The sequence below is a fragment of the Typopeltis vanoorti genome, chromosome 20 (assembly GCF_054136105.1).
Source record: "Typopeltis vanoorti isolate ZY-2024b chromosome 20, IOZ_Tvanoo_1.0, whole genome shotgun sequence".
Taxonomy (NCBI): Eukaryota; Metazoa; Arthropoda; class Arachnida; order Uropygi; family Thelyphonidae; genus Typopeltis; species Typopeltis vanoorti.
Genome location: NC_143568.1, coordinates 30,196,309 through 30,214,952, shown reverse-complemented (window position 1 = coordinate 30,214,952; position 18,644 = coordinate 30,196,309). Strand labels below are relative to the sequence as shown.

Sequence of the window (18,644 nt, the reverse complement as noted above, 5' to 3'; positions counted from 1 at the left end):
GAACTAGGTTACTTGTATACAGAAGCTGATGATTTGCATCAATTACTTCAGTATCTCATAATGCAAAAGCATTATGGGAAGGGATATTATATAGACCAGTTCTAGCCTTTATTATTAGGCCTCATCAGTAGGAGCAAGACCCAGGAAAATAGCAAGGTTGAATTAATGCAGAAGTCCTTCATTTTCCACATACAAGTAGTAAAGAGGTATATCACGTTATTATTAAGATAGTTGGTAGAATGTTTTTACACTTGGTGAGTAGGATTATATTTGACAAGAACTTATATTATTGTTTAATCCTTTATCCGTATATAAGCAAACAAAGATTAAAGAAAAAAATAAATGTCATTCCATCTACAAATGAAATCCATTTCTGACTCCAGTTTTAAATCTCTAACTTGCCTACTAAACTTCAAGATTTTCAACTAATTTCCAGTAATTGTTCTCCAATCCTCTAATCAAGCATTAGTAATGAACAGCAACCCCACATCATTACACTGCCTTCTGAGCTTCATTGTCAGGATAAAATACTCAGATCAATAGTTGAAATATAGGATAATAAGTAAATAAGTTTATTTATTAACAAATACATTGTCAATTTCCTAAAACAATATATGATGCTGGAGAATCAACATAGAAGCCTAAACACGAGGAAAACTCAGGTAAAAAAAAAAGTGTTTCCATGCATCCTCTATACCCAAACACAAAACTGAAAGAATCCCCCACCCCATATAACAGGAGAATCCATTAACTAATGCTGATAATTTACTGCAAATTGTTGATGATTACTTAGCCTAATAAAGCACTTTATATACCCAAAGAGTTTTGTGATACACTTATTCCACTCTAATCAGTGGGTGACAAGATAGCAATAATTGAACAAAAACTCAACATTTTGCAGAATAGTTTATTCAATGGATCTCACTCAATATTTTGTATTTATTATGATCAGTAATTTGATCATAATGAGAACTTAGGCAATAAATCAGACTAATTCATCTGACGATAAATATATCAATCAATTGCATAATAAACCTTAAGAAATCAAAAATGTTAAGAAACATAAGTGTACAGGGCACCTGAGAACTTGTCAGGAGTGCATTCATGATTACAGCTGAATGACTTCGTAACGTAGTTTTCATTTCCAAAATTCCAGAAACAAGTTACAAATTGAATGAATGATGAGCTACATCCAGCTACAGAGCTGGTATTGAGCTCATTCAACCCCAAAAAACTTTATGAACTGTCATCCACAATATTAATGCCCACCCCTCCCAACAAATATATGCATTTAGGAATACTAGATTCTTTAGTGAGACCATATATTATTATAATGAATTTGTGGCTATCAAGCTAAAATTAGTCGACTATGAACATTTAAATTTCACTTTTAAATTTTCGTAAAACTGGATGAAACTATTCCATTAAAATAAAATCTGCTGCAAATTTCAACAATTACAATCATTTTTTAAACTAATAAAATACAACATGGAATGAATTAGCCAAAGCCAAAAGACATTGAAAATAAAGCTTACCTGAATTAATTTATCAATTTTCAATACATCTAAATGCAGGCCAACAGGTGGCTTTCCTGCCCTGAAATAAATATAAATAAAAATTATCAGCCAGTCAACTTCACATAAATGCTTGGGTAATATCACAATATGTACGACATAAGTAGATATGTCCTTTGAGAAATGAGAGGAAAACAGAAAATGTATTATATAAGACTGACAGATATGCAAAATGAGCAATGGTACATATAAGCAAGAAAAATGTGCTGAATGATAAGGTTGCACCAGTGTTTGCAATTCTATTATTAATCAGTGGAATGTTATAGACAGGCTTAGATATTAGTAGATATTAATACCAAAAACAAACAGCTTGTAACGATAAACAGAAAATAACACTCAGCATCGGAAACAATTTAAGCTGTTTTTTTTTTTTTTTTTTTAATTATCCGATGGCATTACACCAGACCATAGAGGTCAAGTTCATGTATTTTATACAGCACCTTTTCTAGGTTGTTATAGAGTTCACACCTGGAAATATTCATACATTTTAGCAAATGCACTGGTGATGCTTCCTCAACGTTACAGATTTTGCAGGTGGGGAAGACTTTTATGCCATTGCTAAACTTGATTGGTCTTGTGTGGCCAGTCTTGAGGCGAGAGATCATGGTAGTGGCACTGCGATTAAACTTGGAGTTGATGGTAACTCCTGGATTTTCTGCTGAGTACCAGTGGTGAGTCATGTCCTGAAGAATTGTTTTTTTGGGTGGTTTTAAAAAGATCGAAATCTGTGGTATCACTCGATGTTGCGGCCATTTTTGCTACTTCATCTGCAGTTTCGTTTCCCTTTAATCCCACATGGGATGGGATCCATTGGAAGATTATTTTGGAATCCTTACGTAGTTTGTTTATGTTTTTTGCTATGTCTCCAAGTATTTCTTGATGTAGCAGTTCTTAATAGCTTGAAGGGCTGCTAAGGAATCTGTGAAAAATATAAACTCCTTCGGGTTTGTTTGTCCAAATATTGCAGTGTGTTATAATGGCTATTAATTCTGCATGGTATGAGTTGCATCCAATACCGTTAATTGTTTTTAGTTCTATATTATGAGAGCCATAGATGAGTATGCCACTCCCAGAATTGCCGTTTGGATTTTTGGAGCCATCAGTGTAGATCTTTATTGAGTCAGGTCCATATTCCATTATTTTTGAAAGGGTTAATGATCTCAAGATTTCAGGGTTTTCTAGGCTTTTTTTCTCATGTTTCCCTATTTCAGAGTTGATAACTATATTTTTCCTGTCTTGATTTGCAGGAAATGCTGGCAAGTCGGCTATTTTATTTGGACAATCCAAGGGATTATTTTCTATGATTTCATGCATTGTTGATTTTTTCTTTATTCTGTTTGTTGGTTTCCAGTTTTTAAAAAGTTCACTTGATTTATGATGTGCAAGGTTGACTCTTTTTTCTACAAATTTGGTTAGATTTTCTTGCCACCTAATTTTTAAGGGAACAAGGCTGAATTCGAATTCTGCTATTTTTCCAGGAGTTGTATTCCTTAGTCCACATATGATTTTATGTGCATTTTTCTGAATTTTTATAAGCTTGTCTAAACTGGTTTGTGATGTTTGCATCCAGATAGGCGAAGCATATTTCATTATGGGACGGATAATAGAGGTATGTGTGACTTTTAAGGTTTTAGCATCGGCTCCCCACTCTTTACCTGAGATACTTTTCATAATATTTAGTCTTCTTTTTGCTCTGACTGCAACATTCTTGATATGTTTATTGAAGCTTAGTGATGGATCCAGAGTAACTCCAAGGTATTTGGGGTTTTCATTAAATGAAATTAGTTGACTGTTTAGCTTAATCTTTGGTCTCCACTTTCGGAGGTGGTTATTAATGGTAAAAACACAGATTTCTGATTTAGTAGGGTTAATTTTGATTTTTTGGTTTTCACAGTATGTAGCTAAACTTTCAATGGCTTTGTTTAAGCGACCTTCTGCTGTTTCTAGGTTGTTGTGAGCTGAGAATAGGCCCAAATCACCAGCAAACATAGCTAACTTTGTTTCTTTATTTATATTTTTATCTGAGTCATTTAAGTAGCCTGTGTAGCTCAGTGGATGTGGCATTTACACACCACGGCGCTTGGCCGCACGAAGGAAGACTTGGTTTCGAGTCTAGTCGGCGACTAGAGGAAATTTTTCAAGCCTTTTTTCGACCGGTTCCCGAGTTAGTCGATCTCTGGCACGGGCAAGCGGGTTTTTCCTCCCGGAAACTCGGGTTTTTCGTCCCGTAAACTCAAGAAAATCGACCGTAGAACCCACATTATTTCAGACATTAAATATATTGTGTTAGGGTTAGGGACCACGAGATGGCAGCACATTTGAGCCGTCTCTCTTCACTGCGAACTGCTTAATTAGTGATAGCCTTGGGCCATCTATCTCTGATTGGTACCAGTGGAGATTGAACTGCCCACTCAGTCTCCAAAAGTTAGATAGGGCTAAATGGCCTCGCCTACTCCCCGTATACGGGAATAAAAAGGCGTTACATGATTTTTTTTTTATGATGAAGTCATTTAAGTAGATGGAAAAAAGGAGTGGGCTCAAAATGCTACCTTGAGGTAGCCCCTGTCTTATTTTCACTTTCTTGGAAAAGGTATTATATATTTTAACTCGAATTGTTCTATTTCTTAGAAAGTCATAGATCCTGTTAAGAACTTTCCCTTCTATTCCAATGTGACAAAGTTTGGAAAAGAGTTTCTGCCTCCACACCTTATCAAAGGCATTGCTAAAAATCTATAAAAGCTGCAATGGTGGATTTGGTAGGTTTGGCCTGGAAGTTATCTTGAATTGTCTGGGTTAAATAGAAAAGTTGATCAGTTGTTGAGTGATTTCTTCTAAAGGCAGCCTGAAATTTTGGTAGTATACTATTTTTGTTTAGATAGTAATTCAAACGTTGGAGTATCATTTTTTCCATTAATTTGCCTGGAATTGAAGTCAGTGAAATTGGTTTATCACTTCCTGGTTGGTTTTGGGATTTGTTAAGCTTTAAGATTGGTATGATTGTGGCTGTCTTCCAGTCTTTTGGAACTTTTCCTTGTTTTAGGCTATTGCTGTATAGGTGAAGTAGCCAATCTAGGGCTAGGGAAGGAAGATGTTTGATCATAATTCCTTGTATGTTATCTGGTCCACATGATTTATTTATATCTAGTCTCTCCAAGGCATCTACCAATTCAGAGATTGTAAATGGATCCCAGAAGTTTGTTTTGATATTTTGGGGAGTTTGCAGCATTTTTCTGCTGTCGAGCCTGTTTTGATATTTGATGGTCTTTTCTAGTATTCATCTCTATTTTGCTTATATTTTGAAAATGAAAGGCCAAGGTATTTGCGATCTCCCCACTCCAATTTTGATATTTCCATCCGGATCTTTTAGCGTGTTAATCTCACTTGCCTTTGGTAGGTCTCTTTGAAAATTAGCAGTCAGTTTCCAAAGTTTGGATTTAAGTTGTGGCAAAATTCTTGCCATCTAGTTCTTTGTAATATATTATATTTTTGTTTAATTTCAGCATTTATCTTATTGTACTCGATCCTGGTTTCTGGAGAGCTTCCAATTTTTAAGATGTTAAATAATTCATTTCGTTTAGTTATTTTACTGGCAAGTTCCTGGTGAACCTTTGTGTAGTTTGAAATAACTTTTCTCCTGTAGCCCTTTGGGATACTTTTCTTTGCTGCATTTAGGATAGTATTCTTCCAAGTTCTAACTTGGAATCCTCTATCAGTGAATACACACAAGTTATTATGGTTGCTGGGTTGGACATTATTTTAAAATGTCTCATTTTTCAGTAAAATTAATTACTGAGGTTAGGAGAGTTTCAGTGCTGCTTTTGCTGGTGTCGTGACGTGTTCTCTTGATGTTCAAATCTGCCATCTTGCTAAAAGTCACTTTCATAAAATAAAGGAAAACTAATTGCAAATTAATCACTGCTCTAAGGGTAGAGAAATTTCTATTATACTGCACCACTCTATCCTTAGATAAGTCTATATGAATTAGTAGGATCAATTCAAAATTAGTTAGCAGTCTTTTCATTCATTCTGGCCAAGGTATTTTATTTTCCACTTGGGATTCCCGCAAGATTCGAATTTTTGTGAACGGTGCAGTAAAAAGAATTTCAAGCAATACAACAGTTAGGTTAACAAATAAAGCATTTAATATAGGTCATACAACACTTACATAAATTTTACTTCTAATTTTAAACATAGAAATAAGTCAAACATTAAGTCAAGTCAATTACATTAGCACAATCTTCCAAGTCTTCACATACATCTTTTTAGCTTCTGGATTATAAAGTTTTTACACTTAAATGAATATAATAGAACATCCAATCTAATTAGTTTTCACACATTTTTCAGTCATGCTATAAGTTCAAAATATTACAGGATCTAATAACTGAAAATAATCTTTCAAACAATTCCTATCTCCAACTCTCAATCACGAAGGGTTTCCACAGTTAAAGTTAACAATTCACTATGATAGACCTTACCAGAAATGGTTCCTAGAACATCTATTATGTTGTGAGCAAACTTCTGGAATTCACTTATCACACTTAAAGAATAAAAACACATTTACAAAACTTATCCGCAGTTATACTTAAAGCACTATCAATTACGCTTCAGAATTCTTGACATCAATTAGGGCACTTCAACTATCGTTATTACCACTCATAAATTAATTAAAACACTGAGGTTCTCTTTAGGGCAAATCGGAAATAAGCTGCAATACTAGATCAGCTGGGTTTATTCAGAATTCTTGCTTGAATGTTCAGCTTTTTACTTTATCCGATTGTAGCTTTAAATTTCCTTCTATTACTACTGCTGATTTCAATTTCAGCTAACTATAAAATTCGTTACGTTCTTGCTCACTTATAAAAATTATCCACTTAACTCCTACCCTAAGAACCTTTTATTTACTTCTACTTCTCTAGTTTATCCCCTTGCTACTTTTTACTTCCAAAAATCCGTTCCGACTCCCTTACTACGTATATATTTTCTCTTCTTATTTTGCCCACGCTCCCTTCACTCGCGCTCGTTTATTTCACGCATCTCTATGACAACCGAGAAACGTAAACATTCTCGCAAATGTTACATTAGGCTATACAACTACATTCAGTTATTACATAACGTTAAACTTTCACAAAAAAGAATAAATAGAATATTTGCATTTCAATAAGTGCGTAGTTAAATTACAAATACAAGTTCTTATAATATTGACATAACAATAAATAAAATAACTTAATAATATTTAATACAGAACCTCTTTATCATTAACACTTTCTTTTGATTAAATAATTAAAAACTTGATATAATTAAGGCAGTTATATGATATCAATTATAATTTATGTTATTTACATTAAATAATATTTACAAATATAGTTCTTGTGACGGAAAATCATGTTGGATTCTGAATCAAATAACATTTATTCTAATTTCTACATAATCAGAATCCAACAAAGGCTCACTCTTCCTTTAAAAAATTTTTCTTTAAAGAAAAATTTTTTTATACTAAACTCATAGGTGGTGCATCAGACTTTTACCACCCTTTTTCTGGGTCTTAGGTTATACCTCGTTTGGATGAAACTCCCTCCTGTGTTTTCTACAACGCATGTATTATCTTCTCTGTCTTTACTTAGATTCTTACTGTCATTACATTTGACTGTAGCATATCTTCTATTTTGGTAATTCATTCTTCTAGTCTTCCTTCTGCGATCATTCAAATCCTTGTAATTGTTTCCTCTCCTCATATCTTCAGTTCTAATATGCAAAGCTGGTACCTTAGTAAAATTAATCTCAGCTGGTAATTGATTCTCAGCACAAATTTCTTGCTCAGAATCAGATACTTGAAGTTTTGATGTCAAGTCAGTATCAAGTTGAATAACAGGTTGATCAAGTATAGTAGAGCTTAAATCAGTATTTTCCACAATTTGTTTATCTATAGATGATTGCATCTTATCAGGTTGTTCTTTTTGATTAGTCACACAAAATCTTCTTGTCAGTTGCCTTGTTCCTGTGTATTCAGACTTATTGTTTCTTTTAACTTGTATTCTTCTACTCATTAGGGATATTTGACCTCTGGAAAAGTCACAAGAGAAGTGATGCTTCTCCATAAAGTTTGTTCCTAATATTATGTGAGCATTTAAGCTAGGAGAGAAGGGGACTATCAGTAGATCTTGATATACACAGAGGTTGATGCCAGGTATATAAATTTGTGCACGAACTTTTTCATACGCTGTAGATCTCAAATCAGAAAGAGTGGAAATTCTTACAGGTCTCCTTAAATTGGTAACATTTTTCCATAATTTATCTCTTAATTTTAGGAAATAATGCTTACTGATGATTGAGGCATTACAACCTGTGTCAAATAGAATGTTACAATTATGACCTTTGACACATCCTGTAATCTTCATCATTAACTCTCTTGATCTAGGGAAATTTTGAGACCTATTATATGTTCTGTGAGAAATATGTCCAAAACTAGAGTTCCTTCTGCTGTCATAGTAGTTTCTTTTATTAAGGTAGCAATTCCTAGCGATGTGACCAATCTTGTTGCAATTAAAACATTTAGGAGGATTTCCACCATCTGTGAGAAATTTTCTCCTTGTCTGAGGTTCAATGGGAATTTGCTGTCGAACATTTTCCAGGGCTTCCACAACTCTATCCAATTTAGCCAAAATTGGCTTATTTTGCCTTTCAACTTCCAGTTTGACTACTTTGCTAATATGTTCTGCTGTGGGATTGAAATTTTCGTGAAATCCTACAGTCATTTCTGTCAATTTTTTTATTACTTCATTGGCTGTTGCAATTTTTCTACTTCGTGGTGAACAATGTCTTTTACTTCCTTGAATAATTTCTTGTTGGTTTGTTCTTTTGTGTCGGACATGCAGTTATGATCAATAGGATTCTCTCTAATGATTTTCCTTTCATCTTCTTTCTTCTTATTCTCTTTTGAGGATTTATTTACTCCTATGGAACAATCAGTTGTTTCTACTATGTTTACAAGGCCAATATTGGATGAAGGGCAAAGGTCTCCAATCATCTGTTCCTTTTCCTTGACAGCTACAAGACATTCCTCTAGTGAGGTTATCTTCTTCTTATAGGCTGTCTCTCTCAGTTCTTGTCTGACACCTTGTCTAAATTGTTGATAAACTGCCCAATCCAAATGAGGTTTGTCTTCATTGGGTACATTTAAACTTTCAGAGAGAGTTAGTAACCGATTGTAGAAATCACCAACACATTCTTTGTCTTTCTGTATAATCCTCTGTAGTTTCCACAAATTTGGTCCAACTCCTGCGTTTACAAAATTGTGATAGTAAGACTTCTTTAAACTTTTTGTAGTCAAATGTTTAAGTATAGGAGATGAAAAAAAATATGTCTTAGCTTTACCAATTAGTTTGTTTCTAAGTAATACCAACAACTGAAAGTCTGTCCAACCTGCTGTTTCTCTGAGTTTCTCAATATAAGGAAAAAAGGATAACACATCATTAGTCTTCTCCTGAAAATTGGGGAACTACCTGTTGGGGATTCGCACTTCTAAAAAATTCACTGTCTTCCTTCTCTGAATTTGAAGTAACAGCCATAGTGATAAATAAAGTATTAATTTAATTAATACAATTCTTTAATTTCAAAAAAAAAAAAAAAACAACTTTGTCCTTGCCTGATTTCAGATTACAACCAGTTCATTGTGATTTACTTAATTTACTTTCTATATTTCAGGGAGTAATTCACCAATTATTATTATAAAGTTAAACTCAATCTCTTAATTTACTGCTGTTAAATTACTTTCTATCAATTAAATCACATCCTGCCGACTGCGCCATTTTGTCGTGACGTGTTCTCTTGACGTTCGAATCCGCCAAGTCACTTGCTAAAAGTCACTTTCATAAAATAAAGGAAAACTAATTGCAAATTAATCACTGATCTAAGGGTAGAGAAATTTCTATTATACTGCGCCACTCTATCCTTAGATAAGTCTATATGAATTAGTAGGATCAATTCAAAATTAGTTAGCAGTCTTTTCATTCATTCTGGCCGAGGTATTTTATTTTTCACTTGGGATTCCCGCAAGACTCGAATTTTTGTGAACGGTGCAGTAAAAAGAATTTCAGGCAAATACAACAGTTAGGTTAACAAATAAAGCATTTAATATAGGTCATACAACACTTACATAAATTTCACTTCTAATTTTAAACATAGAAATAAGTCAAACATTAAGTCAAGTCAATTACATTAGCACACTCTTCCAAGTCTTCACATACATCTTTTTAGCTTCTGGATTATAAAGTTTTTACACTTAAATGAATATAATAGAACATCCAATCTAATTAGTTTTCACACATTTTTCAGTCATGCTATAAGTTCAAAATATTACAGGATCTAATAACTGAAAATAATCTTTCAAACAATTCCTATCTCCAACTCTCAATCACGAAGGGTTTCCACAGTTAAAGTTAACAATTCACTATGATAGACCTTACCAGAAATGGTTCCTAGAACATCTATTATGTTGTGAGCAAACTTCTGGAATTCACTTATCACACTTAAAGAATAAAAACACATTTACAAAACTTATCCGCAGTTATACTTAAAGCACTATCAATTACGCTTCAGAATTCTTGACATCAATTAGGGCACTTCAACTATCGTTATTACCACTCATAAATTAATTAAAACACTGAGGTTCTCTTTAGGGCAAATCGGAAATAAGCTGCAATACTAGATCAGCTGGGTTTATTCAGAATTCTTGCTTGAATGTTCAGCTTTTTACTTTATCCGATTGTAGCTTTAAATTTCCTTCTATTACTACTGCTGATTTCAATTTCAGCTAACTATAAAATTCGTTACGTTCTTGCTCACTTATAAAAATTATCCACTTAACTCCTACCCTAAGAACCTTTTATTTACTTCTACTTCTCTAGTTTATCCCCTTGCTACTTTTTACTTCCAAAAATCCGTTCCGACTCCCTTACTACGTATATATTTTCTCTTCTTATTTTGCCCACGCTCCCTTCACTCGCGCTCGTTTATTTCACGCATCTCTATGACAACCGAGAAACGTAAACATTCTCGCAAATGTTACATTAGGCTATACAACTACATTCAGTTATTACATAACGTTAAACTTTCACAAAAAAGAATAAATAGAATATTTGCATTTCAATAAGTGCGTAGTTAAATTACAAATACAAGTTCTTATAATATTGACATAACAATAAATAAAATAACTTAATAATATTTAATACAGAACCTCTTTATCATTAACACTTTCTTTTGATTAAATAATTAAAAACTTGATATAATTAAGGCAGTTATATGATATCAATTATAATTTATGTTATTTACATTAAATAATATTTACAAATATAGTTCTTGTGACGGAAAATCATGTTGGATTCTGAATCAAATAACATTTATTCTAATTTCTACATAATCAGAATCCAACACTGGTGACTAAATAGTATCTCTGACTTGCAACAACTTCCACTTAGCACAAAAGTTATCTACCCACTAACCCCATGTGAAGAGGATGATCAAGGAATGGTTTGCCAATCCTGATATAATAGTAGCACATCTCGTTCTCTGAGGTGAATGTTAACAGATCTTCCTATATGTGAATAGTAGACAAATTTACAGTCATAGGGCACCTCATACTCTGCTAGATATGAGAGGATGGAGCTTGTCCTTTCGTAAGCTAATCAAGGTTGCTAGTTTGAAATGAGGTTTGAATAATGTGGAGGTTACAATTATTTTTGGCTTCCACACCATATTCAAACTACATTTCTAACTAGCAACCTCATCTTCTCACCACTAGGCATATTCCATTCTTTAACATCCACAAGTATGAAGTGCCATGTGACTGTAACAGCCCATTATAGAAGATCTGTTAACATCTGATTCAGAGAATACAAGAGATATATTTGCTATCTTCATGGAAAGTCAGGAAAAGTTTGCCATTTCTTTGCGACTCACCCCATTGCAAGATTCGTGTTAAACAGGTGTTCCAAATGTGCCATTAATTTCCTACAGCATTCCTTCAAAACATGCAGTGATATACTGCAAGTCAAGTTCTACTCCCTTATTAATATCAAGTTTACTTAATTCCTCACATACCTCCTGCTCATTCACCATCAGTCCCTCCTCCACCACCATACCCTCTGCACTCTGGTTTCTCATGATGTTGCCTTCACTAGGATGAAATACACTGATAAATTGCTCATTGAATACTGCAACTATATCCTCTGCATCACTTATAAATTTACCAGTGTAAGCAACCAGCATTATCCTTCCAGCCATTCTTTCTTTTCATCTTCAGTGATTTTCTGTCCACTGATGGACAAAAGCAAACCCTAGTGTCCTCTATTCAGTGCTATCCTGAGCTTTTTCTATGCCACCAAGTTCCAATCACCTTTCTCATCCTCCTACATCTCATTGGTATTCCTGTAATTCTCTTTCCAGCTCTGGGATACCATTCAGATATCAAATTTGTCCATTTTTGAGCATTACCTCTTAATTCTATTTACCACATACTGAAAGAACTCATTAGGAATTTTATTAGCTTGAATAGCTACCGGTAATTACTTCTCATAATGCACTTTTGCTATCTTTACCAACCAAGTTACTTTTCTGGTCTGTTCTCTGTACTCTTCATACAACTGATTATTATCAACATTCCTCTTGTGTTGACTCCAGAAATCTGCCTTCTTCCAGATTTCATGCTTATTCTCTTCATTCATCCATTTTACTTTTGCCTTTTTTTTTTTAAAGCCTAAACCTATGGAATACATTCATACACTGCTGATGCTGTTAAATAGATTTTGATCAATTCCCAAGCGGCACCTGTATCCTACGCTTTTCATCATCACCAGCCTTGTAGTTATACATATATCAATTCTTCATAGAAATTCTCATATGACTGGCTACAACCCAGGTGATCACTTCATAGTCGCTCTATGAAGTGATCACCTGGAGAAGATGACACTCCATTCACAATTGCATTCTCTAATGATATAACCTGATCTAAGTCTCTTAACCGTTGTGTGCCCTCCATTACATATTGCCTAAAGTTGTTGTCCTTTAAGAACTAGAGAAATTCATTTACCTTATTTCCTGATATTGTCTCTTCATTTCAATCAATACTACCATAATTGAAATCACCCATAATGTTCACCCAGTCAACGCGATTGGCCTAGTGGCTGTGCGCTTTGCAACCATATGCCTGGGGAAGGTGTGTGTAAAAACTATGTAGCTCAGAAATACCAAAGCGCTTTACATAGATTTTTACAGGTCAAGTCCCATGCGAATATTACAAAAGTAACCTTGTTTGTCTCTGTATATTTTATGCAAGATATTATTGTAAATAACCCTATGGGAATTAACTGTATTTACTCCTTTAACAAGAATATTTTAGAATGTCAAAAACAAAGGCAAACTTGCCACCGGAACTTTATATAATAGCCCTATATGAGGGCATAAGAAAGTTGTTTACAATTTTTGTGTATGAGAAAGTTGCTTACAAGCTCTGCGCATAAGCACCTCCAAAGTCAGTGCCTGAGAGATCTGAAAGGTTCAAACAAGTTTCCGCTGCCCAGCAACATACGATCAGAAGAATGCATGGAGGAGAACTGAGAGCGGGTTGAACTTAAAAGAAGATGAAAGAGTCACGGCGAATTCTTCGGGGAGGTTACAACCCTTCGTGCGAGGTCTCAGAGAAGGCGTAATAAAAAGGGACTGAGTCGAGCATAGGAGAGCTTCCAGTCGTCGGCACAAAGAGGGAACCTAATAGGCAGTCAAGAGAGAGCCAGTCGGTGGCAGTTAGAGCTATTGTAGGTGACAGATAGAAGAGAGTCCAGGTCCAGTTGCCTAGAAAAAAGAGGCGAGGTCCAGTTGCTGACAGAGGAGAACCGAGATCCAGTTGCCGAGAGAGCAGAGGCAAAGCGCTGTTACCGAAGAGAGCCATAGGCAGTTGGTTGAGAATTGGGTGTTCTCCAAATTTTTCTTCTAGGTCCTAGTGCTTCAGGAAGTCAACGGAAGCCAAAAGTCACAGAATGATCTTCAAGCCTGAAAGCTGAAACTTCTTGCCTGAACTTTTGAGCACCGGAAGATTGCAGTCCAAGACCTGCTGATTTTTCGAAGAAAAATCAGCAGGTCTTGGACTTTCATGGTATTTTCATGGTATTACAATGGTATTTCAAAGGTGTAGTAACCAAGCAGGCATATAAACATGCTTTTTAAATAACAAGTAATAGCAACACACAGTTTTCAAAATCAGCAGGCCCCCCCTCCCGAAACAAGACGCTCCGGACGGAAACCTAAGGCCAGATGAAAGAAAAACCATAGAGACTTTGATGCAGGACTTTTGGAAGGTGTCATGATAAAGAGCCTCTGTAAGTGTATTACTTCCTTTTAATGTACATTCTTTTTGTAATTTAGGAGATATGTCTTAGATGGACTGATAAGAAATAGTAATAAGAAATATCAATAAGCGAGTCCTCTGAGTTGTTGTTAACTGGAATATAAATTGTAAGATAACTTGCCATAGCTAGTTAATTTCTTTATGAGTAAATTAAACTCGGCAATTTGGTTTTCTTAAGCAAATAACAGAATAAATATATTCTTACGTAACAGAGTAAATATATTGTTTAGTCATTTAATATTGAAAAGAGAAAGTTTGTTTCTTTATACCAAAAGTATAAAGGATAGGTAGAGAAGAGTAACCTCCCTATTGCTTATTTAATGTACTTTATTTTACAATGCACTGTTCCTAAAAAAAAAATATCGGAATTGTGAGCGGGAAACCAAGTGAGATAGCTGAAGCGTATAGTTAAGTGCAAAATAGACCACTACTGTTTGTGCAAAGTTTTACTGAAGGAATTTGTGTTTGTTAGCGAAAGAGAGAGAGAAATCAACCAGCCATATTACCAAGTTTTATGCCAGTTATCCATAGGCATAAGACTCATAGTGCGAAAGGTAGATAAACACAGTACGCAATAGTACAAGCAAGAAAGGTTACGAGAGAGAAAGCACACACTGCTAATTAGAATAATGGTATTTCAAAGGTGTAGTAACCAAGCAGGCATATAAACATGCTTTTTAAATAACAAGTAATAGCAACACACAGTTTTCAAGTGTCCTAGGTTCGATTCCGTTGGTGACGTGAAGAGCTGAAGGATCTTCCTCAGCCATAGCCAAGTCTTGGGTGGGGACAGTAGGGTACACCTCCCCAGTTTATCATGGGGGGGGGGGTCATCCTGCAAAACTGGCAAACCAGCTTTGAGAACTCAACACTATAGGGCCGACCACCTTATCCTGTAAACGGTTTGAGGTCCAATGATTAATAAACCCTCGACACCGCAATGTAAAAAAGGGCAAAAGGAAGATAAGATGTTCACCCTTTGCTTGCTTACTAAGCCAGGTTGAGCAACAGCAAACCAAATATCTCATTCTATCAATCTCCATCCTACACAACACTGCTTCAACACCACTGATATTTCGTTCTCCTGTAAAATCATTGTGTAAACATAATTCCCCTCACTGTCATTAGCAGTACTCCTCTCCCTTCTTATATACTCATGACAACATATCCTTCCATTTCTATTCCTGTTAAGATATCATTCTCATCCAAGTTTCACTTAATCCAACTATTTTCAAGCAAATAAACTCAAATCAATGCAACAGTTTCCTCTCCATTATTTCTGCATGCTGCCCTTCACATGTGACTTCTCCACACCTGCTCCTGTCTGCACACTCTTTTCCCCCCTCAGCCTCAAGCAAAACTTAAGTGGCAGAACAAAGTTTGCTTACACTTGGATAAAGGATTAAACCAAGAATATAATTTCTTGGCATCTTTAATTTATAGTATAACCAAGTGCAAAAACTTTCAACAACTGAAATCCTGTATGACCCTTTCAGAAGTTTGTAAGTCTCAATCATATCACCCCTCTTTCTCCTGTTTGCATTTACTGACATTGAACTGAAATCCATTTTCCCATGCCCACAATTCCAGCCTATTCAAATTATTCTTCAAATACTGCATATCAGCAGCATTCCTGATTATCTTACCTATCTTTGCAGCATCAGCAAACAGCTGTATGTCGCTTGTCAAATCCTTCCTAATTTTTGCAGACTCGCATTCCCCGTATATCACTTTTTGATATCTGCCAATCAACCATCCTCTTATCCACACTAATATTTTATAATCCAAACCTATATTCTCCAATTTATGCAACAATCTTTGATGCTGTATTCTGTCAAAGGCCTTAACAAAATCCAGAAGTATCATAGTGTATTCATTCCCCTTGTCTAGTTCAATGGTAACATTATTATAGAATGTGAACGAGTTGCTAAAACATGACCTTCCCTTAGTAAACCCATGCTGTTCATTGCAAAGCAGAAATTCACTGTCAGCCCATTTCCGAATACAAGCCCTAACCAATGTTACCAAAATCTTCACCACCACTCCTGAGATACTAATTGGTCGATAGTTGGTAGATCAGTCTTTACACCACCTCTGTGCAATGGGATTACCATACATTCCTTCCATTCCTGCAGAATCTCCCCTGTTCTGAGATAAATTATATAGCCTAGTCAAAGGAGTAGCCAGTTCAGCTGAACACTTTTTTGAAATCTCATCAGTCCCTATTGCTGAATTGTTATTCAGTTTATGCAACAGCTCTAATACCTCCTCTTCATACATCTGAGTTTCTTCATTCAGTGAAGAGATATAAGTGAGTTCAATCTTGCATACACCAGGTTGATAGCTTTTAACAAAATAAGTGCTCATTGGTTGAACAACCTCTTCTGCATCTGTCACTCTCGCACCATCTGCATTCAGAAGAGTTATTCTTTCATATTCATTTTTTCATTTACTTGTAGCATATCGATAGAATCTTTAGCTTGTAGAGCCAGTTTCTTTATCCTCATCCTCAAACTAAGCTTTATGTACAACAGTTGTGACTATTCTAGCCTGCTACTTATAATTTTCATAGCAGAATGTCATCTTTATCCATATGGTATTACTTCCTTATCACCTGTTTCTTAAGAATATCTTGCTTAATAAGATTACACATCGATTTGACTCCTACCCTATTTATTTTTCGAACTCTTGGAACACTCACTGATATTGCATCATTTAAGTATTTTTTAAATACTTTCATGCACTGTTGATATTCTTCCCATCCAGCAATCGATACCATTCTGCTGAACTCAGTATACTCCTTAGTTGGCCATAATTTCCTTCACTGTTGATATCCTTCCCATCTAGCAATCGATACCATTCCGATGAACTCAGTATACTCCTTAGTTAGTCATAATTTCCTGCTTTGTAGTTCAGCATGTAACTTTTTTTTAATGGAACATTCATAAACTTAGTCACTTCCCAAGTGATTACCGCATGATCACCATCACCAACCACAGGCAGAACAGTGCAATCTTTAACTGAATCCCCCTATGACACTATAAACAAATCTAACGCTCTTCGACCTCTAGTTCCTACTGTCACATGCTGCTTGAGGAAGTTGTCTCACAACAGTTCAATAAATTCAGTTTTACTATTCTCATGAGATTTTGCTGCTTCCCAAATCAATATTTGGATAATTAAAGTCTCCCATTATGATTACTCTTTTCACATCCATCGTCTCTATTTGGTGATGCATTTCTTCATCACTAGCAACTGATCCACCAGGTCTGTAACACCCTACTGTGTAATTGATTTCATTAGATTCCACTTCACACCAGATGGCTTCAAATTCATTGCCACATGAAATACTGTTACTAGTACTACAATCATAGGTCTCAACACACTAACTGGATTCAAGTCATCCAATATCATTAGCAGCACGTCCCTTCCTCTCCTCTCATGTCTATCCTTCCTAAAATCCTTCCTTTCTGATAGCCAGGTCTCAATAATGCCTACAATCTGAGGTCCCAATATATTGACCAAGGCAACAAACTCTACCCCTTTGTTTCTGATACTCCTAACATTTGTGTATAGACATAATAATCTACCTGCATGTTTTTTATATATTCTTGTCTGCATTAATCTGTCATCTGCATGACACAGTTGGACAACTTGCAGATCTCTATTCTTCTCTAGTGCAGATATCTTTGCACATGTTTGATGAAATAATGGAATTTCTCAATAATATCAAGAGAAGAGCCTTACAGGAGATCTTCAACTGTTTAATGATGATGCAAAGATAGCCATGGTAATCAGCGATATCACTGATGTACACCACGTACAGGGCAATTTCAACAAGCTGGAAGTGTGGACACCATCATGGCTGTCAGTTTAATGTCAATAAGTGTAAAATTATGCACTTTGGCATAATGAGATATCTAATGGCATATTTTATTGGTGGAATTATGCTTGGAGCAACTGACGGGGCCAGAGATCTTGGAGTTAGGATAGGAAGTTGAAATTCAAGGATCACGTAACAAGAATTGCAAATACAACTGAGAGGATAATTGTAATGTTGAAACAAACACTGACAACATAAGGATATGATAACCATTTTGCTTCTTTACAAGGCCTTGATATGACCACCCCTGAACTACTGTGCAAAGAAGAGTTAACCAGATAATATTGGACTGTAGACACTGGTAGACAAGAGAAGAGGGATAATATGAGAAGCATCTATAAAGTTATGAAAGGGTGGTATAGGATATTGCTTGATGAAATTTTTCATTATATGGAAAGTTTTCATTTTTTCATAAGGACAAGGGGATGTCCATGGAAGTTAAGTTTGTGTGCAGTTAAGAAAGGGTTGAAAGCTAGATTTTCTCTCAAAGAACCCTGAATATAACAGTATTCTTGTTGTAGCGAGTGCATCTAGTTTGAATGAGTTTAACAGAAATTATGACGGCTGGAGTGGGTGATGTATGGCCTACGTTAATGAATCCTTGACTCCCTGGAGGTCCAATGGTAATAATAATATTTTACAATTTATGTGTAAATTCATCTCATTTTTGTGGATTAATAATGAATATAAGAAGCAATGAAGAACAAAGTTTAATAAAATGGAGAGAAAGCTAATGACCACTGGAAGAGGGAGGGAAGGAGAAAGGATGCTAGAACATTATTTTATAGAT

General features: G+C 35.2%; 1 protein-coding gene across 4 annotated transcripts in view; it reads right to left on the bottom strand.

Annotated features, from left to right (window-relative positions):
* NiPp1 (nuclear inhibitor of protein phosphatase 1) overlaps positions 1-18,644 on the bottom strand; it is a 164,972-nt gene that overhangs the window by 138,611 nt on the left and 7,717 nt on the right. For all 4 annotated transcript variants that reach the window (XM_090409962.1, XM_090409965.1, XM_090409964.1 and 1 more), the window contains exon 2: positions 1,536-1,596. Coding sequence is in view for 1 of the 4 variants with exons in the window: in XM_090409961.1 (XP_090266087.1) it covers positions 1,536-1,596 (61 nt within the window). In the remaining 3 variants the exon portion in view is untranslated. The remainder of the gene's footprint in view (positions 1-1,535; positions 1,597-18,644) is intronic.